General features: G+C 46.7%; 1 protein-coding gene across 1 annotated transcript; it reads left to right on the forward strand.

Annotated features, from left to right (window-relative positions):
• Positions 1-13,206: 13,206 nt before the first annotated feature.
• On the forward strand, positions 13,207-22,938 carry LOC131898569 (2'-5'-oligoadenylate synthase 1A-like). Its single transcript, XM_059249759.1, has 6 exons — positions 13,207-13,389; positions 14,452-14,740; positions 17,706-17,890; positions 20,639-20,871; positions 21,523-21,718; positions 22,900-22,938. The coding sequence occupies exons 1-6, from the start codon at positions 13,207-13,209 to the stop codon at positions 22,936-22,938; spliced, it is 1,125 nt and encodes a 374-aa protein (XP_059105742.1).
• Positions 22,939-24,069: the final 1,131 nt, after the last annotated feature.

Here is a 24,069-nt window from a genome sequence, read left to right on the forward strand (position 1 = left end):
GGCCTCGAACTCACAGAGATCCACCTGACTCTGCCTTCCGAGTACTGGGATTAAAGGTGTGCGCCACCACTGCCCGGCACAACTGAATGTTAATAGTGATCCTGCTCATGCTAACAAATGATTTAAATTTTTTTATATTATTCATTCTACTAAGATCCCTTACAAACCAGAGGATAAAGTTATGATATGCCACCATCAAATACTTAACTGGAAAATTTTTAAAAATTAAAAAGAGGGTAAGAGGCTACACCCATGTACACCCCACATACTATGCTACATCTAGTTATGCTAACTTTAAAATTAAAGTTTTTTCACTTTGAAGGATACTTCTGCTGCTGCCTGAAAACATTTTTACCCTAAAGGCAATGCAGCCTAAAGTATATGGTAAATGAAAAGATCAAGAAACTAATCATTGGAAAAGGCCCATAGTAACAGTGGGGTGAGCTTAAGCTTCTGTCTTTCCAGAAAATAAATGAAGTCCCAGATGGCTCCTGATGGACAGCATCCCAGAGACCACCAGACCAATGAAACATCTGAAGGCTGATGACAAACCAACCCACAAAGAGATGTCCCAAGAGGAAGAGGAAGCCGATGACTTGGGGGAGACATCAAGACTTTAACTCATCAAGCTGAGACTTTGTGGAAATAAAGACACTATATAACTGGCTTCCAAAATGATGCTGTTGTGTTTACTGATTGTATTGTGCTGTAGAATATTAGTTGAAGATGTGTCCCATTTGTTTATGCTGTGGGACATTTGTTTAATCATACAAAGATGTGTTGCATTCTTTTATGTTGCATTTGTTTAATGCTGTGAAGCTGTGTTACTGTGCCTGTCTAAGACACCTGATTGGTCTAGTAAAGAGCTGAATGGCCAACAGCTGGGCAGGAGAAAGAATAGGTGGGGCTGGCATGCAGAGAGAATAAATAGAAGGAGAACTCTGGGAAGAGAGATCTGGGAGTGAGAAAAGGAGGAGAGGAGGACTCAAGGGGCCAGCCATCCAGCGACACAGCAAGCTACCAGGAAAGAAGCCAGGAAAGAAGTAAAGGAAGGTATGGAGGCTAGAGAAAGATAAAAGCCCAGAGGCAAAAGATAGATGGGATAATTTAAGTTAAGAAAAGCTGCCTAGAAATAAACCAAGTTAAGGCCGGGCATTCATAAGTAAGAATAAACCTCCGTGTATTTATTTGGGAGCTGGGTGGTGGGCCCCCAAAGAGCAAAGAGAAAGACAAAACAAAACAAACAAAAACAAAAAACAAGCAAAAAAAAAAAAACAACTATAGTATTGCATGTTATCTCTCAGCTTGTCTGTTTTGGAATCCAAAGCCTTTGTTAGGAGGGTGAAAAGAAACACCTGTAATAGGAGACAGTATGATATCGTTTTTTTGCCATGCTAAGGATTGTCTTTATCCTTTAGGACCAGTTGTCTGGATATAAGATGCTGTACAGATATTCGGTCCCATGAATGGGGGATATTTTGGTTGGACTAAGTTAATTGATCAGTCCAAACACAATAGAGTGGATTTGAGCATAATTAAGTACTCTTTAGAAAGTTCTGATAGTGGAAACTATAGCCCTATGAAGATGAAAAGGATCTCTCCCCGGCTTGGAATTCAACAACTCAGCTAGACTGACTGGGCAGAAAGCCCCAGGGACCCTCCCCAGTGCTGGGATTACAATCCTGTGCCACCATTCCCAGCTTCTCCCTGAGTCCTGGGCTTCCAACACAGGTCCTCACGCTTCTGTGACAGCACTTTACTCACTGACCTTCTGAGCCCACACCTTCTATTCCTGAACTGAAAACCCTTATCAACTGAGAAACTCTCCCAGAGTATCTCTTTAAAACTGATCTGGGGAGGATGTTCTTTAGTATTTTGAGGGTGGGAGTGAGAATCCATCAGAGAAGGACATTAAGTAGCACTCTGGCTCAGTAAGAAATGAAGTCTTTTTAGATGTCCCCTCGGCTTACCAGTGACAGTCGTGGCTGACTGTGGATTTTGTCTTTCTAAACACGAGGCAGCAGTGAACTCATAGAATATTAATAACTAACGGGTCTTCTCCTAAACATTAAACATCAATGATCTTCTATGTAAAGAGCTTACACCAGGCCTGACACAGTGTGTCTCCAAAATTACAAATTTCCCCACGCTACCAAAAGACACTCATGGATACCCCCTGAGAGCACAGTGGGGTCTTGGGGAGCTTAGAGAATAATTGAGGCTTTACATCTGGGGGACACAGCACCCCCTGCTGGCCACTGTGAGAACTGCTGCTATTAACTTAGAGACAAGGCCACTGCCCTTGGCTTAGGAGAGAGCCATGGACACAGTGCAGAGTCTCAGGCAGCAGGAATGAGGCCAGCCTGGGAGCAGGAGCAGGGCAGCATGCTGTGGGATGATGCAGGGGCTTAGAATCCTGCTGAATGGAGGAGTCAGAGGGTGTGACCCAGAAATGAGCTGGAGGGCAGCTCCCCAGAAGCCTTCTTGGTCATGGACTTCCCCAGCCTCAGTAGCTTTCCAGTGAGGAAGCGGGGCCACCACAGAAGGACCACCTTGGAAATGATAGTGTGAGTGACTGCCCAAGAGAGGAGGAACCCCAGCCACGACCCTACTTAAGATGACTTAGCTGATGAGCCTGACTGTGTGCTGGGCCCTGAAATTGAAAATATGAGGGTGAGACCCTCCTAGGTCACTGAGTGACTGGGTGTGTCCTAAACTTCATCAGTATGTGATTTTTCCATGTGTCAGCATCAAAGCCTGATGGTATGGCCACAGCCACACATCTGCACACATCTAAGACACAGCTTGCTGCCTGTCTAGTTTACTCAAATGTGCACACACCCCCACACACTCACAGCTATTTCATAGTCTGCTGCTCATCCACTCTACAAGCTCACAGGATGCACACACACACACACACACACACACACACACACACACACACACACACACACAGAGCCACATCCTTCAGCTCTCAGGACCTGCACTATCAAGACCCCAAAATGGTAAGTTAGGCACCACAGAAAATCATGCACTGGAAACACACAGTGGCTGGGGAGGCAGCTCAGTGGTTAAGGACAATTGCTACACAAGGGTGAGGACCTGAGTTCAAATCCCCAGCACCCACCTAAACTTAGGAAGTGCCGTGCATGGACCTGTAACCCCAGAGCTATGGGGGACAGAGACAGGAGAATCTCTGTGGCCTGCTGGATGCCAGCCAAGCTCCTCATTCACAGAGAGACCCTGCCTCAAAGGGAGAAGGAGATGAATAATAAAAGAAGACACCCAATGTCCTCTTCTGGCCTCTGATTTCGTAGAGGTAAGAACTTGTAGCCGCCTTGTTCTATTTTTCTGATCTTAGCTTTTGCCCCAATATCTGGCTCCATTTTTTTTTTTTTAAGACCATTTAGAAATTTGTGTTACAACAGGTCTGTCACTGAATGATGGAATCTCAGGGGGGCTACATGTACGGTCAATGTGCTAAACCATAAAGCTGTCCTGATGGCCATCTTCCCAACATGGGGATGTTCTGCCCCTTCTTCTGAATGGCTCCAGCTGGCCAGTCATGATGCCTACCCTCAGGGCTCATTTACACCCCCTTCTAAATAGTAACTTAGGCTCCTGACATGAGTGTGTGTTTTCCATTTCAGATGGAGATGATGAGCTATACCAGCATTAAATTTTCTTTGTGTTCGCTTTTTTTGATGTGTGCTTCTCCTGCGTACAACAGGCTAGCCTGGAGTTCACCATCCCCCTGCCTTAGTGCTGGGATGACAGCAGTGTAGATCTGATGGGCCTTGCCTTCCTTCCATCCTCAGGTGGACGAAAAGTGGGCATGTGTCCTCCTGGGAGCACAGCAGCACCTACTAAGAAGGCTCCAGGGTCGGGGGATGTGCTCCTCTGCTGCAGGCCTTGACTAGAGAGGGCAGGAGGTCCCAAGGTCCCAGAGAGGGAGTGTCCAAAATGGGGTCAGATTCCAGGCTTCTGACCCCAGCCCGCCCACCCTTCCATCCTGTCCCATCACAGACAGCCTTCCTCACGGCTGCTTCATCAGCCATATCCTCTGACAGTGTTCCCTGGGGGACAAAAGATTCGAAAGAGGAAGGAAGAACTCTAGCTTGACTTTCTGTCTGTACATCTGGTGTGGGGATTTAGCAAAATATGATTAACAATAATAAAACACAGCAGGTGTCATGAGCATGTGTGTAAACGTTAAGGGATGGAGACATAGAAGTACAGCTGTGTGTGTGTGTGTGTGTGTGTGTGTGTGTTCATGGTTCAGCTAGATGCACTTCTTACATCCTCCAAGTAGTTCAAAGGTGACTGATCATTTGCCAGCATGTCTTAATTATCTTTTTAACAGTCTACAACAAGTGGGTAGCTTTTATAAGATTAGGATTCTATAGTTTTAATCTTGTTAAGCTTGAGCCTAAAACAACTGAACCCAAGTGTCAAAATAGAACTTTAAATCAGTCACAAAATAAAACATTAATACAGTCAAAAAGACAAAGAAATTAGACATACATATTTAAGTTAGTTTCTGTTGGGTGAATAGACATTAGGAATTTAGACCTTAGATATCAACCATATGTTGTTACTTATTTAAAACTTTCTAGAAGCCTGGTGTTGGCACCAACATAAGCCCTTAGATATACATCTCTCTAAGTTAACATTTTTAACCTGAGCATACCTTCATTACCTTAGGAATTTATCATCGTGAAAAATCCACCCTAATTCAAATATTCTGGGAGACCTGTTGTTGCCTTCATAGTCTAAACAAGAGATCTAAGAATAACCAGAAGGCTTTATACCACTTGTCACTTTGATCAACATGGTGGTGAAGTAACATAGCATGCACTCTTTAACCTTTGTAAAGATGGCTGCCAGGCACATGGTCCTTTTCATCCTGATGAGGCATCAGCTAAGACAGAGGCAAGCCATATGGCTGCCATTTAAAAACATCAATTCTACACAGTATGATGTAGTAGACCCATTTTTCTAAACAAGAGTCAAACCATCTGTGTATTCTACTGTAGCAAATTAAAACTACATATGTACACATTAAATGATCAGCCTTTTACAAATTTAAGCTAAATGCTGTTACAGATTTTTTAACCATCCCCAAACAATTCGAGGATCTAGAGATAAAGAGTTTACAGGGAGCAGAGAGATATTTCTATCCTCATGTGCTAATTTATACATGAGGTCAGTTAAAACATTCAGTGGCTGAGAAATAGCCAATAAAAGCTGGTTGGCTATAGGAAGGTAAGACTTTAGAGCTGTACAATCTGGAGTGGGTATAACTTGGAGGTTGTGTATAAAATATATGCTCCTTTTCCTTTAAAAGAGACATCTATAAAGGATTAAAAAGCCATCTCTATAGGATTTTTAGATGTAACTTTAGGCAATCCCCATGGAGTATTTCTTTGTAATCTTAAAGATCATTTGATAGTGACTATACTAGATCTGGAGTAACATGCTAGTGTTGTCTGTCAATTATTATCTGTGTGGTCTATAAATTATTATCTGTGTGGACAAATATTCAACCTGCATTTTATTTAGTGGAACAATAATTTCTGTGGGCTCTTTATTAGTAAGGGATTATTTCTGAGCCACCTCTTTAGCAGCCACATTATTTAATAAGCTAACAGCCTGCTCCAGTTGAGGAGCTACATTTCCCAAAATCTCACCCTAGAGGTTCCAGAATGTCATTCAAAGAGCAGAGGCAAAGCCCTAGTAGTGATAAACAGATAAGAACACATCCTATGACATGACCATGGTTTTAAATTTTGCTCTTTCAGTTTACCTACAATGAAAAATATGTGTTCATTTAAGTGTTGATCAGACAAGCAGGAGAAGAGCATGCTTCATATAATGAATGACCAATACCTGGGGAATGTAAACAGTGTTGGCTTCCTAATGTACTTCCTAATTGTAACTGATCCTGTACCAGAATTTGGGCCCGTTTGAATTTTCTCCATGAAGGAACCTTTGATATTGAGTTATTCCCGCTTTGATAGAAAAATAAAAACCAAAGCCAAGCACACAGACAACAAGTGAACTCTAAGTCTGGGAACAGCTGAGCTGGCCTGTGCTGCAGGCAGCGGAGCCCCGCCTGGTTTTCTGAGAAACTCAGGCATTGCAGGGGGCTCTCTTTGCTTTCCAGCTGCTGGGAATAAGGGACTTGGTGAGTTCCAGTCAGATGCATAGGAGGGCCAAACCCAAGTGCTTGGAAGCCAAGCAGCTGCAGGGTATATTGGGGTGCCCTGCCTAGACCTGCCAGGACATGTCTGCCAGAAGATTTATTCTTTCTCTGCCACTCTCTCTTTTTAAAAATTAATCGACAGGGATTTTATCTTCCCTTTCATAGGATCTTTAAGAACCCATATTAATTCTACCTTTTCACTTGAGGTTGCAAACTCTTTACCAAGAGAGGCCCTAGTTTCCTACCTCTGATTCCTTTTTTTTTTTTTTTTTTTTAAACATTCTTACCTTCTCCAAGGACTGAGCTCACATTAGGATCCAGACTTCCTTGGTCTGCTGTGGTCACTTAGCTGGGGAAGGAGCTAAGGGGGTTCAGAGCTGTGCACCAGGGTTAGGGGTGAGAGATGTGAGGGAAGCGAGGGCTGTGGGAGCATCTGGGCCTGGGAGCTCCTGGGGATCTGTTCCATGTTTTAGAGCAGTTAGCACAGCCTGCCTCCCTGCCCACCCGCCTCCTAGTATCCTGGCTTCCTGTAGGATCAGCCTGGTCCAGGGTTACTGGCCTGCACATGTCCAGAGACGGACCTAGGAGCTGGGACGTCCCCAGCCTTTCTCCAGAAGAGAGACAGAGGTCTAACTCTCAGGACCTCAGGTGAAATGTCATGAAGAAATGGGGCTGTGCTAAGTGATGGTCATCAGGATGGGTCCTGGCCCGAGGCCGCTGGCTTCCTTGGGTGATGGAGACATTGGACAGGGCTGTACACACAGGGCGCTGTGGTATGAGGGAGGAGGCAGGGAGTGGACAGCAGGAGCCAGCAGAAGGCAGAGGCAGGAGCAGAGTCTCCCTTGGGACACTGGAAGGGACCAGCCCGCTGATGTCTTGACCTTGGGTCTCTAACCCAGAGCCACTCTGCTCTTGAATCCCACTGTCACTCTGTCACATGAGTGTCCCTGTCACACTTTGTCCCTGCAGCCCTAGGGAATGACCTGCCCCCTTGCCATCTCCCTGTCTGTCCTCCCCTCCCCCACTCTGCTCCTTTGTGTGTTTTTTATTCCACCTCTGGGTCTCTGCAGAGGCTGTTCCCAGGACCTTGCAGGCTGTTCTAGCTCTGCATTTGGCTGGAGGCTCTGTCCTTGTCTAAGACCTCCCTTCTTCAGGGAGCAACTCAGGAGCACTTCCCAGGTCCCAGGCAGAGTGAGCTGCCCTGCCCCCACTTCCCCAGGATCTTGTCAACTGAAGTTCCTGTGGAAAGGGGAGGAAGAAAGAGAGAAGGAAACAAGACTCTACAAAGCTGAATAACTAATTAGAACTTTGTGATGGAGAGTTGGGATGTTGTAGATCCGGAGACAAATTATCGTGAGCTCTCTTTCGTATTTTTAATAGTCAGTCATTGCCCACTGTATCTTACTCATCTGGGAACCAGGCCAATAAGGACTGCCCTGGCAAGATACATCCCTGAGTGCAATAGAGGCAGGGATGCTGTGGGGGTCACTGGCCATATTCTGACTGGATTTGAGGCCCACAACACAAGAGGAAACTCCAACCTGGTTCTGCACATTTGATCAAGGACCCATGGCTGGGAGATCACTACTACAGCCATTTTGATAAATGGACATTATCAGGCTGCCCTCTACAACTCTATACTCAATGTTATGGAAGCATTAACTCAACCAAAGTTCCCACCTCTCAGAGGACTCTAGCTTGTGTCAAGTTGGCTTAAAAACCAGCCAGGACACAGTCAGTTTTCCTTAGGGGTGTGGTCGCTGGCAGGTTGCCCACATTCCAGTGGATGGCCTCACCCACGTGTAAGTATCAGAAGCACTAACCGGATTTACTGGTTTATTCACTAAAAAAGTGACATGGAGTTGGGAGGAGAGTCGAAGGGACCATGAGTTGGCAGGAGGGAGTGTGTATTTGATAAAATACATGGAATGTATATTATGAAAATATCAAAATGGCCAAGGGGATTCTTAATTCCACTATATGTTGCCCTGCAGGAGGCACAAGCCATTTCCTGCAGAGCTTGTCAGTTCCTCACAAGGAGCTCCTGAGGATAGTGTTTCCCCAGCAACAAATGGAGACACTTGGCCAAAAGGGTTAAAAACTTGGGCTCTTACACCTGTGACACAGGCACTCCCTGGCTCAGTCAGGCTTACAGGGTCATTGGCCTCACTGGACTGAGTTACACTCGTTAAGACATGCAGGAGGGCGAGGAAGAGGTATAGATGAGCTGGGCATAGTGGCACACTATAATTCCAGCCTTCAGTGTGCTGAGCCAGGAGGATTGCTGTAAGTTGAATGCTAACCTGGCATATGTGACTGTGAGAACCTGGTCAACAACAAAAAGGGTCAGTGAGAAGGCTCAGAGGGTACGGGTGTTTGTTGCCAAGCCTGATGGCCTGAGTTTGATCTTGGGACCCACATGGTAGAAGGAGGGAGAAGCCAATGCCTACAAGTTGTCCTCTTGTGGGGGACCAGTCCCCACCTTTTTCCCCAGGATACTCTTGAGGAGTGAGGGATAAAAGATATTTAGATAGAAATATAGAGTGTAGAGAGACATAGAAACACAGGATTGCCCTGAGAGGGCCTGGATCCTTATCCACCAGCCCCTCTGTCTCTTCTAAAGGGATTTTTAAGGAATGCCAAGGGGTGGAGCAAAAGACCTCCCCTTAGCATAACCAAGTGCAGACCTTTCCAAGCACTTAATAACCATGCACATGGTCAATCCATCACCTTATGCAGTCCTGCTGGGTAAAGCAAGCTCAGATCTCACTAGGAAACTTCTGTGGGCTCCCACATCCCCTGACCCCACATATTCATCACACACACATGAAATAAATGTAACAGAATATTCTCAAGTATGATTAGCTTGGCCCTCGCCCAGATCTGCTCAGGACCCTCAACTGGTCTCTTGTTCTTCTATCTGGCACCCCTTCACAGGCCCTTAGTGCTGTGGTTCCCTCAGGCATGATCAGGGTCCACCAAGAAGTGTCCTTTACCAACCATGCCCTGAACACTGTACTCTTTGCTATGAGCCTCTGACCTTGAATGACACAGACATAGACAGCTTCCTGCTTCTACTTCTTTAAAAAGAAGATCCCTTACAACCACCTGTGGCTTGTGGCCATAACCATGAGCAGAGCCAATTTTCCAGTTACTTCCTCAGTCTCCGGTTCCTTGCTCTCTGCAGTGATTCCAACAGTAATTTGGTGTGTGTGTGTGTGTGTGTGTGTGTGTGTGTGTGTGTGTGTGTGTGTGTGCGTGCTTGTTTTTCTCTTTTATAAGACAGGGTCTCATCATGTAGTCCAGGCTGGCCTCAAACTCTTCATCTTTTGTGTTGGCCTTCCAGGACTTGGGATCACAAGTGTGGACCACCCTGCCATGATGAACATCCACTCCTGCTGGGCAAGGAGACTTTGGCATGGAGACAGGCTTGTCCCTCCTGGTGATATGTCCTGGGTATAAGTCAACATTCTACATTATTGGAGTTTGGCAATTGACTGATAATGCAGGTGGTCACAGCTGGGTAGAGTGGCACACCCCTGTAACCTCAGTACTCAGGAGGTCAAAGCTGCAGATTCCCAAGTTCATGTCTATCCTGGGCAACACAGTGAGATCCCACATTAAATAAATATCAATCATTCATCCTTTATGATGGACAGATGGGGTGGGGGCTGTAAGGTGCCAGTGGCCATGTCAGAGGAGCAGCAGATGGCAGTTGACTTCAGATTGTCAGCCCACCAGGAGGTGAATCCCTGATGGATGAATCTCAGATAGGCATGGCCCGGAGACCACAGACTTCAGAATGTCCTCTGCTTCTGCTGTGCCTTCACATGTTTGCTGCTGCCATCTTTCTCTGGTATCTGGCATGGTGTGAATGGGTGTGGGGAGATCCCCACTGCCTGTAATGTAGTGTGTTTATCTCATGGAAACATCCCGTTCTACCAGGCACTTTGACCTATAGATTATTATGAAGATGATTTCTTCCTAAGTGCTGAGAGCTGCTGGTAGTAATGGCTTTACCAGAACCTGTGGGAACATACAGCAGGTGACAACTAGTATTCAACAGGTCAACCCACCAGATGAATGACTCTCTGATGGAGCCCCACTTGGCAAAGCCATGGGGTTACCAACTGTAAATGACCAGTTGCTTCTGTCTGTATTTTCTCTCATGTGCCACTACATTCCTTCCCTAAAAACAGCTAAGGGTGTTTTCCCTCTGCTTGTGTATTTATCTCATGTAATTATTCTATCTGTTGGGCACACATACAGCTGTGGAGGGTCAAGAAGATGATTTTTGCTTAAGCCATATAATTTTGATGAATAGAAATCAGACTATGATATTTTCCATTATTCAGACTGACATAGGAAAGTAATAGTATTCTCAGTCACAAAGACAGCTAATTTTAGACTTCAGAACAAATTCAATGCAAACTGGTTGCCCCTGGACAAGAATTCACAAGGACAAATTTCCAGGTGTTTATTGCTGATTCAAGGTCAGATTTGAAGCAACTTTGGTAGATATAACCCCCTGCAGTAATGGACTTTCTATGTGTACTCCCTACCAATCAAGGTTCAGCTAACTAATTGTTTATTGTTTAAGTCCTGAATTTCAATGTCATTCTCTGTCTGGGAAAGAGTTACTTGCATGACGAAGCATTACTCACTGACTGGTTAGTGTGACATCTCTGGCCTAAGAGAAACTGTGATATATCCTGTGTTATGAGAATGGGTCAAGCCCTGAAAATGTAACACATAATTGTCCAGAGTTGGCTGTTGAAGGTGTGTATGTGCTGAGTGAGGGATGTAGCTGAATGGACAGAGAGAGAAGTGTGAGAGATGAGGAAGAAGAAGTGTGAGAGAAGTGTGAGAGAGTGAGTAAGAGAGTGAATGAGTAAAGAGTGAGTCAATGATGTAGAAGTGTGTGTGTGTGTGTGTGTGTGTGTGTGTATGTGAAAGAAAGCTGTGTGAGAGAGTGTACACAGGTGTGTGAGTGTGGGTGAGCAAAGGGGGTGGATGAGAGATGTAGTTAGGTAGAAGAGAGAGTTAGAGAGATTTTTCAGGAAGAAATTTTTCAAGATGCAGTAGTAAAAAAAAAAAAGTTACCCTCAGAACATGTGAGTTTTTTCTTAATGACCCTTAGATGCAGAGAAAAATTTTCCCTTAGCTCTTGCTATCTGAGGCATTTCTTTTTGCTATCCTGGAGCAGTTGTGGGAGCTGGCCTCCCAGACTGTGTTCCTTAAGCAGTACTGTCTAGTTGATAATAATAATGATAGTTTAAATAGAGTCTTGATGATAAAAAAGAAAACAAGGAAGTGTCACACAGCTAGAACACATGAGTTTCTATTGAGGAGCCATATAGACTGTGGCTTAGGTTAATGATTAAGAAAAACAATTGAGTCCCAGTAGCCCAACTAGTTGAAATTCTTTTAATGTTGGGAGATGTGTTTGCAGGTTTCAGAGTGCATCATAACTGAAACAAAGCTTTGAAAATAACTTAAAGTTAGACTAAGATGTTTTTGTTAAATACTTTTGAGGTGAAAAACCCAACAAGACAATCTAAAGTTTTAGAAAGGCACAGAGTTGAGTGAGGAACTCATTAAGGTCAGGGAACAAGAACAGAGCAGCCCAATTATCATTAGCTGGCGTGCCTTTCTTGCTAGGATTGGTTGATGGCCAAAGGTGATAATTAATTCCTTATGCCCATTCCTGCCCTTGATCTCCTGATATAAAAAACTATTGATGAGTGGGTACGCACCCTAAAGATTTAAAGTAGAGCTGACTGTTTTTCACATAAAAAAATTTAGATTTGTGATTCCTTTAAGATTCCTTATAAGATTACCTTTCAAGGTAAGTAATAACATGATTGTCCTTTCTTTATAACTGCAAAACACAGCCTCCCGGTTTAAAAAAAAAAAAAACCTGACTGAGAAGAATACCTTGCTGGCCTACATGGTTAATCTAAAACAAGTTGCTTGGGTAGGAATGTATGTGGGTTCTTGGGATAATTTGTTATTCACCTATAATACATAAAATGTTTAATCATGTAAGGGATATGGAAAACACGCTGTTTTTTACTTGTATTCATTGTAATCATTCACTTCAAACACAGAATAGGACTACATTGTAGTTTTTTTTATTGCCTGAAAGATTTGGCTGCGGTATATAAGCTGTAAGGGAAAGAATAAAGATAGAGTTAAAATGAGTTAGAAGGAAAATATCAGGATTTGGAGAGTTAGAAGGAAAACATCAAGAGAGACAGAAGGAACATTTCTGGGTAGAGATAAGAATAGAGAATGGAGAATCCAAAGGAAGAATAAAGAAAAGGTCTGAAGGAAACCATCAAGAGAGTATGTGAGTGTCTTTTCCCTTAACTTATAACAAAGTCATAGTACACACCGACTCTGTGGATTCCCTTTGAGCCCTGCACTGCTGGAGGCTGGTCCCCAGACAGCTAAAGGAGGGCAGTGAAACTGTTATGAATGATGCCTTGGATGGGTGTGCACCTCAGAACACGGGGAACAGTGAGACATGAAGTCTGACATTCAAGCTAGCCCTAGCCTGGGCAGACAGCTCATTATCATGACCCAGTATGGACCAGTCACCTGCCACACACCCACCACAGCAGTGGTGGAACTGGATGCCAGCCATCTTCTGGATGTTTCTCACTTGCTCTTTCTTCACATTTTAGCGACGTGTGTGTATTGGTGTTAAATGTCTAGGAGGCTATAAAACTATTTTTCTTCAGTAACAGTAGAAGACCAAGAAAGAAAGAACAAGAAACAATGTGTTTGAAATGCTTCCTGCAGGATGAGGGTTTGGGAACCCAAAGAAATGCCCTGTTGGTAAACACCAGAGCGTCGTGGAGCCCAGGAGCCATAGACCTCAGATGCAGAAGTGTGATTGCATAGCCCCGCCCTTCCCAGGAAAGAAACTACCTAGAGAGATAAAGGGCAGCTGGCCCCAGAGGCAGCTGCAGTCAGCAAACACTCCTGGCCCCAGGATGGAGCAGGGACTCAGTAACATCCCAGCCAGGGAGCTGGACAAGTTCATAGAGAACAACCTCCTCCCCGACACCAGATTCCGTGCTGAGGTCAATGCAGCCATGGACATCATGTGTAAATTCCTGAAGGAGAGATGCTTCCGAGACGCCGCCCACCCTGTGAGGGTCTCCAAGGTGGTAAAGGTGAGCCCCCCTGAGCCTGAGCTAATCAGATGGGGAGGGAGAGGACCCTCAGGAGCCAGGCTGCAGCCCTGAGTGGGGGTGGGTTACCTACCTTCTCTGTGTCCCTGTGTTCTCATGGGCATCCAGCTGTGGCACAGGGTAGAGAACAGAACAGCGCCCCCGACCTGCTGGATGACTGGACTGATGGAACCTCACTGTCCAGGTGTCCCATCTGTGAAATGGGACAACATGACAGCAGTACCTCACTCCCAGTCACTGTGACGGCCACTGAAATGTCAGTTTGTAACGCCAGCTCTACTCTGTGGGGTGTGCAGTGTGTTAGTGAGTGTGCACAGCATTTTATTTAGGGAGGCTCTCTGCAGTATTGCTTGTTATTTTTTTTCTCAGAATTTTTCTCTTTGTGAACTCAATTTTAATAATTTTAAATTTAATTCTGTGACTTCTTAATATTGTTATAGGCTATCTTCATGCAAGCATCTGGTGCACTTTTAGTGTATTCCCCTTAATAGTCTGCTAACATCATGACAACAGTTTTATATGTTCGTGTTAATTTATTCAACAGTCTCATTCTACCCACTATCATCCCCCTCCCTTGTACTCTATCACCCCTGATTTCATGTCATGTGTATGCAGTTAGATCTGGATTCCTCGTCAGAAAAAAATGTGCTATTTTGTCTCCCCTCATTACCCTTCCTTGCTCCTTACTTCCTTTAGACCCCTCCCTTACCTCCTCTTAGTCCCCCTTCTATCACACACACACACACACACACACACACACACACACACACACACACACACATACACAAATACAGGCTCCACAGATAAACATGGATGTCTGTCATTCTGAGTCTGGCTTATCTCCCATACCACGAGGAGATACAAAAGCATCTGTTTTCCTACATTGATCCTGATTTCACTCTTCAGGGCTGACTATTATTCTACTGCGTATGTGCCGTCTTTCCCTATGCATCGCCCTGGGTGGGGGACCCCTAGGCTGTTGAGGATCTGGACTGCTGGGCAAGGCTCTGTCTGCCTGTGGTCATTCTCATCCTTGTCTTTCAGGGCGGTTCCTTTGGAAAAGGCATTGAACTGAAGGGCAGGTCGGACGCCGACCTGGTGGTGTTCTTTAACAATCTCACCAGCTTTGAGGATCAGTTAAAGCGAAGAGGAGAGTTCATCCAGGAAATTAAGAAGCAGCTGCGCACATTACAGAAAGAGAAAAAGTTTCAGCTGGAGTTTGAGATGCCGGATGAACGATGGCCCAACTCCCTGGCGCTCAGCTTCAGGCTGAGATCCCCTGAGCTCCAGCAGGAGGTGGAATTTCATGTGCTGCCAGCCTATGATGTCCTGGGTAAGCCAGTCAGAGCTTCAGCTGGCCCTTCCACCTGCCTGCATCCCCCTCTCCCGTGTGTGTGTGTGTGTGTGTGTGTGTGTGTGTGTGTGTGTGTGTGTGTGATGTGGGTTTATTGTGTGTTTATGTGTGTGCGTGTATGTGTGTGAGAGTGTGATTATGAACTGTGACTGACACACCTCAGGAGTCATCCATCTTTTTTGAGACCTGGTCTCTCTCTGGCCTGGAATTCCACAATTAATCTTGGCTGACTGGGCAGAGCCCTGGAACCCTCTTGACTCCCCTCCCCAGAGCTGGGATTACAATCCTAAGTCACCACTCCCAGCTTCTCCCTGTGTCCTGGGCTTCCATCATGGGTCCTCACGCTTCTGTGACAGCACGTTACTCACTGACCATCTCCACAGCCCACACCTTCTATTCCTGAACTGAAAACCCTTATCAATTGAGAAACTCTCCCAAACAGAGTATCTCTTTAAAGCTGAGCTGGGGAGGACAGACTTTAGAATTTTGGGAGTGGGAGTGAGAATCCATCAGAGAAGGGCATTAAGTAGCACGCTGGCTCAGTGAAGGGGATGAAGGCACCTTAGATGCCCCCTCGGCTGACCAGTGATATTCGAGGCTAGGTGTGGATTTTGTCTTTCTAAACATAAGCAGAGAACTCAAAGAATATTACTAACTGATGATCTCATCCAAAGAATAGGAAACCTCAGACCTGTTCATAGGCCTGGGTGCCTGTGGGAGGGTTTGTGCAGGATGCAGAATTTTCCTGAAGCTGTATGCCTCAGGAAAACAGGAAACAGAGCCACACCACATCCCCACCCACTTGCACACCTTTTAAATCATCAATCATTAAATGAAACTCTATGTAAAGATCTCACACCAGGCTTGACACACAGTGTGTCTCCAAAATTACAAATTTCCCAACTCTACCCAAAGTCACTCGTGAACACCCTCTGATAGCACAGTGGAGTAGGGGGACACAGCACCCCCTGCTGGCCACTGTGAGAACTGCTGTCATTAACTTAGAGACAAGGCCCCTGCCCTTGGCTTAGGAGAGCCATGGACACAGTGCAGAGTCTCAGGCAGCAGGGAATGAGAGGCCAGCCTGGGAGCAGGAGCAGGGCAGCATACTGTAGGAAGCTGCAGGGGTTTAGAACCCTGCTGAGGGGAGGGGACCAGAGGGGGTGACCCAGAAATGAGCTAGGAGGGCGGCTCCCCAGAAGTCTGTCTTGGTCATGGACTTCCCCAGCCTCAGCAGCTTTCCAGTGAGGAAGCGGGGCCACCACAGAAGGACCCCCTGGGAAATGGCAGTGTGGGTGACAGCCCAAGAGAGGACCCCAGCTACAACCTTACCCACGATGACTTAGCCAACAGGCCCTACTGTGTGCTGGGGCCAGAAATTGAAAATAAGCACATGAAAGAGAGACCCTCTTGTGTCACTGTAATGACTGGGTGTATCCCAAACCCATCAGTAGGTGATTTTGCCCTGTGCCTGCATCATATCCTGATGGTATGTCCTAGTGCAACCATGGCCACACAACTACACACACATAAGACACAGCCTGCTGCCTGCAGGCTGTACATACACATCCACACACAGACACACACCCACATCTATTGCCCATCCACTCTACAAGTGTAGGATGGACACACACACACACACACACACACACACACACACAGAGTCACTTCCTGTTGCTCTCAGGACCTGGACAAACAAAACCACATGATATTAAGTCAGGAACTACAGAAAACCATGCACTGAAAACACACAGTGGCTGGGGAGGCAGCTCAGTGGATAAGGGCAATTGCTGCACAAGGGTGAGGACCTGAGTTCAAATCCCCAACACCCACCTAAACTTAGGAAGTGCCGCACATGGACCTGTAACTCCAGAACTATGGTGGACAGAGACAGGAGAATCTCTGTGGCCTGCTGGATGCCAGCCAAGCTCCTCATTTACAGAGAGACCCTGCCTCAAAGGGATAAGGAGACAAATAATGAAGAGATAAATGAAAAAGAAAAAAGAAATAAAAGGAAAGGAAAGGGCATGACTGCTTGTAGGTATGGTGGAAGAGAAAGTTTATTGCAGATATGTGGGCAAGCATAGGCAGAGACATCTGGGAGAGTCCAGACTGAGCTGGAGAGAGGGAGAAGGAGAGGGAGAGGGGAGAGAGGCAGGAACCAGGTGCAGCAGCCAGAGGGCAAAGATACAAAAGGGATGGGTGACCAAAACAGTTGGATCATACAGGGAAGAGCAGCCCAGCCCTCTGGGCTGGAGAGGTCAGGGTCGGGGGTGGGGTATGCCAGCCAGGAGTGCCCTAGAACAGGTAAGGACTAAGGGATGCTGGGAGAACCTGGCTATTAGGTTCACTCTGGTATGTTAAATAGGCACCTCAGTCCTGGGTTTAAAAATTAACAGGAGATGCTTTATGTCCTCCTCTGGGCTCTGTACATATGTGTGTACAACACAATACAAACACAAAACAGGGCAGAGACTTCGTAAGCACGAGATACATGACACACAAACACAGCAGACAGCCCTACGGTAAATTCTGACAAAGCAGGAGTGTACACACACACACACACACACACACACACACACACACACACACACACGCCCCGTGCAGAAGATACTGGACCCCAGAGCATGGTTGGCCATCATTAGATGACCCTGCCGCTCTCTTGTGTGTGACCTCTGTGTGCTGTTTCCTCCCACCACTGTCTCCAGGCCTGTGGGGAAGGCACTGCACTAGGACCAGTTGGGGCCAGGAACTTTCCAGGGCCACATGGTGTTTGCAGTCCTGAGTTGTGCTGGGACACATGGCTGTATCGGGGAGTGATGCTTGCTGTGGTAAAACTCTGCCTGTTCCCTGAACCCCACAGCCTGTGAGCTTGTCACCCCAGATATACCCAAGAACCCCAGAGAAGGTCTGGAGTGTTAACTGAGTGAAGCCTCCTTTACAGGTCTTGGCAGAAACAACCACACACCTGACCCCCAAATCTATGCCTGCCTCATCAGTGAGTGCACCTCCCTGGGGCTGGATGGCAAGTTCTCCACCTGCTTTACTGAGCTCCAACAAAACTTCCTGAAGGATCGGCCACCCAAGCTGAAGAGTCTCATCCGCCTGGTCAAGCACTGGTACCAGCTGGTATGGCATCTGGCCCATCTGCCATGAGCCCGGTCTATACAGGGGTGGATACAGCCAGAGAAAAGAAGGGGTATTCTAGTTTGCTTTCTATGGACATGGTATCATTATCACATGACCAAAAGTCCCTTGGGAAGGAAAAGTATTAGTATGTTACACATCCCAGTCACAGTCCATCACTGAGGGAAGTCGGGGCAGTAGCAGAAGCAGAGACCATGGAGGAATTCTGCTCACTGGCTTGCTTTCCATGGCTCACTCAGCTTGCTTTGTTATGCAACCAATGGCCAATTGCCCAGGTGTGGCACTAGACACATCAATCAAAAAAAAAAACACCTCAAAAATTACCCATATCAAGTATGATAGAGACATTGTCTTGATTAAGGTTCTCTCCTGGCAGATGAACCTATCTGATGTCTACATGACGAAAACTAACCTTCACCAATAAGCCCCTTTTCAGTTTGATACTCAGACACACCACATTAAACCGTAACCTTTCCTTTCTTGCTTATCCCTAAGATCTCATGTCAATATTACATCATAAAACACAATGTAGCTTTAAAAATTCCCATCTTTAATTTTTAATACTAACACTTGAAAAGATTGGTCTATCAACTGTGGAAAACAATAAAGTGAAAAGTACAATTTAAACGCTCTCTTACTAAACAAGGGGAGAAGCAGGGCACAGTCACAGATCAAACAAAACCAATGTCCAACAGTGCAATATCTCAGGGTCTGATGTCTGGGACTCAACATTTTCTGAGCTTCAAAGGGCCTGGGCAGTTGTTCATCTCAGGCTCTGCCATCCACAGCACACAGCTGGTCTCACAGGCTCAGGCCAGCTCTGTTCACATGTTCTGCTCTCCTTGGCAATGGTCTCATGCTCAGGGGACCTTCAGTATTTTGGGGTCGCTACTACAATTGAGGCTGCATTTTCTCCAATGGCCTCTCTTGGCCTCTCTCAGTGCCAGGCCTCAGCTGCTCTCCAGGACCCCTTCAATCCTGTAGCCTTAGAGGGACTGAAATAGTACCACCTGGGAGGCCTTTCTACACTACATTTCTACACAGCTTCTGTGTGTGACCATGAGGAAACTCTTTCCAGAAGACTTGGCCTCCATGGTACAGGTCTCTTCTTACTCAGAGCTGATTTTCAGCCCCAGCTGATGAGAAACCACTGATCCTTAATGCAAAGATCTCACACAAACAGGCAGATAGTCTTTGCTTCCCTCTGAAACTTCACACACTATCCTCAATCATCTGCTTCTCTACATTCATATCTTCCAAGTTCCCACAAATGTCTCATTAGGCTCTGAGCACTCAATGGCTTTTCCAACCCAAAGTTTCAAAATCCTTCCACTATCCTGCCAAAGATCAACATGGCAGTTGTGTCCCAGCAGTAGTCCACTCTCTAGGACCAATGTCTGTCCTGTTGCTGTGGTAAAGATGATGGTGGAAAGCAGTTTAGAGAGGAAGGGGATTGTCTGGCTTACACTTCCATATCACACTCCATCACTGAGGGAAGTTGAGGCAGGAACTGAGGCAGGGGTCATGGAGGAACTCTGCTTCTGCTTGATAACCCTGGGCTGCTCATCTTGATTTTTTTTTCACTTAACTCATGACCACCTGCTCAAGGGTGACATCACCAACAATGTGAGTCCATCTTCTCAAGATGACTCTAGCTTGTGTGAGGTTGACAAAAAGAAAAAAATGGCAGAAGAGGTGAGAAAATAGAAAACAGAGAAAGAAGACAAGGGAAAGAAAGCAGAGGGGAGGGGATGAGAGAGAAGACAGGGGTGAGGGGAGACAGCAAGGGAAGGTGATGCCATAGGAGGGAGAAGGAGGGAAAAGAAGGGGAACTGGGAGGAAAGAGGACTTTTTCTGCTTGTTCTATTGATTTCTGCTAGTCTGCTTTCCAGTCAGCTAACTCTCTCTTCACCCATGTCTAATCCATTGTTCCCTGGCTGGTGCTTCATGTGTCTCTTTGGAATTTGGCTTCCTCCTTTGGCTAATCCTGTCACTTTCTCTGGTTATTTTTACAGTCCTTTGAAGCTATTAGCTCTTTAAATGGGTAATTTCTCATTATTTCTGGGTCCTTTAAAATGTGTGTGTGGTGTTTGTGTATACCTGTTTCAGGGAGCGCACGGGTACATGTTTATACATCTGTGTATAAGCCTGCAGAGGCCAGAGAGTGATGTCACATCCTCAGTCACTCTACACCTTGTATATCCAGGCAGGGTCTCACTCTTAAACCCAGAGCATGCTGAAGTAGCAGATCTGAACAGTCATATATTCTGGGGAGCCTCCCTGTTGACCCCCCCGATGCTGGGATTGTGAGTCAGCTTCCTCACCAGCCTCACATCCACGTGCATGTTGGGGATCTGAACTCCAGTTCTCACCCTTGCACAGAAAGGGGGGCACTTTTCCCACTGAGCCATCTCCCCGGGCTTCACAGTTATTTCAGATCCTGTGTTAAAACCTTCAATAGTGACCATCATTCCTTTCCTGTCCCCACCCTCAATCCCTGGCTGTCACTCAGAATGTGATGATTCCTATTGTGCTTGCTCATTCTTTGTGGACCACACAGTCGTCTCCATCTCAACCGGATAGACTGAATCTAAAGGACTGGGCGTGGCTGTGTGCCAATAAACCTGTAATGACAACATCAGGTGGCAGCTGCATTGACCCCATGAGAGGTGGTCCCCACTCAGCAGCTGATGTGACAGTCCGTTTTTCTCATTGTCTTTCTCTTCTCAGTGTGAGGAGAAGCTGAGGATGCCACTGCCCCCACAGTATGCCCTGGAGCTGCTCACAGTCTATGCCTGGGAATGTGGGAGTGGAGACACTGAGTTCAACACAGCCCAGGGCTTCCGGACAGTCTTGGAACTGGTCACCAACTACAGGCAGCTTCGAATCTACTGGAGAGTGTATTATGACTTTCCAGACCGGGAGGTCTCCAAATGCTTGCTCAGACAGCTCAGAAAAGACAGGTAGTCTGTCCCCATGTGGCTCAGCTCCCCACAGGGAGGACCAGGCTGCAGAAGTGCAGGAATGGGGAGATGGGATTCTGTGTCCATGAGCATCTCCTGTCCTGTTACTGTGCTGGGCTCTGTCCTGCTCTCAGCTGATTGACATGAGGACCTGCAGTCCTGGGAGGTGGGGGTGGGTTCTTCTGTCTGTAGATCAAGAGACCTTGTCCAGACCCAGACAGCAGAGGGAAGGTGTGTCCATGGAGGGGGAACTGAGATGTTCTAGCTGTAACAGTATCATAAGGACTGCTAGGCATAGAACAGGGCTAGACTAATTAACTGTAAACAATACAGTATAATTGTTATCCAAGGAAAGGACCTGTCTTGATCCTGTGTTGTGTTCAGCCTTCACACCCCATCTTTTGAGACTGGCTGGTTCAGCTCTCCATATCACACAGGTCAGAGAGGCTGAAGGACCGGCCCCAGGACACACAGCTACTAAAGGGCAGAGGATTGGAACCCAGGCCTTCCAGGTCATGGGCAAGTGGCCATCCAGACTTGCTCTATGCATGGGGCAGGGTTCAGGACAAACTTTGGATGGGGTGCTCTGCTGGGTTCCTGGGACACTGAGCATCTGATCAATTAATTCCCTCTCTGAATATTGCTCTGCAGGCCTGTGATCCTGGACCCTGCTGACCCAACAAGGAATGTGGCTGGTGGGAACCCGGAGGGCTGGTGGCTGCTGGCAGAAGAAGCTGCAGCCTGGCTGAAGTACCCATGCTTTAGGAATTGTGATCAGTCTCTTGTGCACTCCTGGAATGCGCTGGTGAGATCCTGTCATCATGCTGTCACTTTGCACACAGCTTTGGTCACTCCATCTATTTGGAGAATATTCTCACAAAGATGTGATCTTTTGCTAAAGGTCTCCACACTCCTAGGGAGACCAGCTGCTTCCCTGTTTTACAGCCATTTTAGCAGCATTCAGAGATGTCACAGGCTGGCAAGATGGTTCAGTGGGTAAAGCATGTGCTGCCAACACTGGTGACCTGAGCTTGATCCCTGGAATCCTGTGATAGAAGGAGAGACCAACTCCTCCAAGTTTTCCTGTGACATTCACCTCTTTGCTGTTTCACAGGTAGACAAGCACACACACACACACACACACACACACACACACACAGAAACTCACACTCACACACACTTGCACCCTCACACATGCTCTCACTCACACAAACTCTAACTCTCAAACACATTCACACCCACTCATACACACCTTCACACAGACTCACTTTCAAACTCCCACACTCATACTCACACACATATACTCACAGTCACACACAAACACACTCACACACACAGGTGCACCCACACACTGACACACATACACATGGAGAGTGTGAAAAGGAGACTCAGACCTGAAGCCACTGGCTCAGGTATGCTCAGCTAAGAAGTGGTGGGGCTGGGATTCCTGTGGACTCTGAAACCAGTGCTCAGGTCCAAGAAGCAGCCCATCTTTCCTGTCTCATTGTCATGTGGTCAATGGGACTCCTGGGGGGGGGGCTCTGTCACAGCCAAAGAGGTGCAGAGGGACCTGCACTTGGACCTTTCTATTCCTGGGGCAGGGGACTCTCTGATGCTGCGGAACTGATGATGCTGTGCTTGGCCTCAGGATGGAGCTTACCATGGGTGTGGGGACATTGGAACCAAACATCAGAAAGGCAGGGAGGAAGTGAGAGGGGACATAGGACAGAGGCAGCTGGGGCTGCCCTGGCCGTTAGTGCTGTCCCGCATCAGACAGGTGGCAAGGCCCTCTCTCCCACTTGGCAGGTCTGTTACTGAATGAGGGGACCTAAGGAGGGGCTCCATGGACCCTCAATAGGCTGAACCCCAAAGAAGTCCTGATGGCCATCTTGCCAACATGGGGATGTGCTGTCCCTTCTTCTGAGGGGCTCCCCGTAGCCAGTTATGGTGACCACCCTCAGGGCTGATATACATTCCTTCCAGTGAGGATTGAGGGCTCCTGACACGATTGTATGTTTTCTATTACAGGCAGAGGCTGAAGAGCCTCATGAATGTGTCCTCCTGTGAGCACAGCAGCACCAGCCCAGAAAGCTCTGGAGTTGGAATGTGCTCCTCTGCTGCAGGCCTTGACCAGGGAGGTCAGGATGCTGCGCAAGGCCCCAGGGAGGGAGTCTCCAACCTGGGGTCAGACTCCAGGCTTCTGACCCCGGCCCACCCACCCTTCCATCCTGTCCCATCACAGATAACCTTCCTCATGGCTGCTTCATTGCTTTATCCTCCAACAACGTTCTCTGAGGGACAAGAGATTCAGAAGGGGGTAGGGGAAGAAATCAAGTTGACTTCTGTCTGTGCACTGAAGTTGGTTTTTGTTGTTGTTGTTGTTGTTTTGTTTTTAACTCATAGGCTCTTCGAGGGGCCTGCCACCCAGCTACAAATAAATACACAGAGGCTTATTCTACTTACAAATGCTGGCCTTAGCTTGGCTTGTTTCTTGCCAGCTTTTCTTAAATTATCCTGTCTACATTTTACCTCTGAGCTTCTATCTTTCTCTATTCTCTATTCCTTTCTTTACTTCTTACTCCATGGCTTGCTGTGTAGCTGGGTGGCTGGCCCCTGATGTCCTCCTCTCCTCCTTTTCTTGCTTCCTGATCTTTTTCTCTTTCTATTTATTCTCTCTGCCTGCCAGCCCTGCCTATCCTTTCTCCTGCCTCCCTATTGGCTATTCAGCTCTTTATTAAATCAGTCAGGTGTTTTAGGCAAGCAGAGTAACACAGCTTCACAGAGTTAAACAAATGCAACATGAAAGAATGCAACACAGCTTTGCACCATTCAACAAACGTTCCACAGCATAAACAAGTCTAATACGTCTTCAGCTAATAGTCTGCAGCAGTGCATCTGTTGGGAGTTCCTGTCCAATGTCTCATCAACAACAATAAACCACAGCAGATGCTGTAAGGGTATGACGAGCCATAGAAGTATAGGTGTGTGTGTGTGTGTGTGTGTGTGTGTGTGTGTGTGTGTGTGCATGGTTCAACTACATGCATTCATGAGCACTTGTTACATGCTCCACATGGGTTGAGGTCCTAGACAACCAGCAGTGGACAGAACAGAACCAAACTGCTACAGCTTTGGATGCCAATGGCTGGGGATCCTTCCCCATCTCTTATATATGAAACAGAGACAGGAATCCTTGGTTCC

The sequence above is a fragment of the Peromyscus eremicus genome, chromosome 23 (assembly GCF_949786415.1).
Source record: "Peromyscus eremicus chromosome 23, PerEre_H2_v1, whole genome shotgun sequence".
Taxonomy (NCBI): domain Eukaryota; kingdom Metazoa; phylum Chordata; class Mammalia; order Rodentia; family Cricetidae; genus Peromyscus; species Peromyscus eremicus.

Excerpts from the sequence above, each read along its gene's own strand:
- LOC131898569 (XM_059249759.1), top strand. The coding sequence starts at position 13,207 with ATGGAGCAGGGACTCAGTAACATCCCAGCCAGGGAGCTGGACAAGTTC. Across the intron at positions 14,741-17,705 it reads GCCAGCCTATGATGTCCTGG|GTCTTGGCAGAAACAACCAC; the intron begins GTAAGCCAGTCA and ends CCTCCTTTACAG. Across the intron at positions 21,719-22,899 it reads TCACTTTGCACACAGCTTTG|GCAGAGGCTGAAGAGCCTCA; the intron begins GTCACTCCATCT and ends TTTCTATTACAG.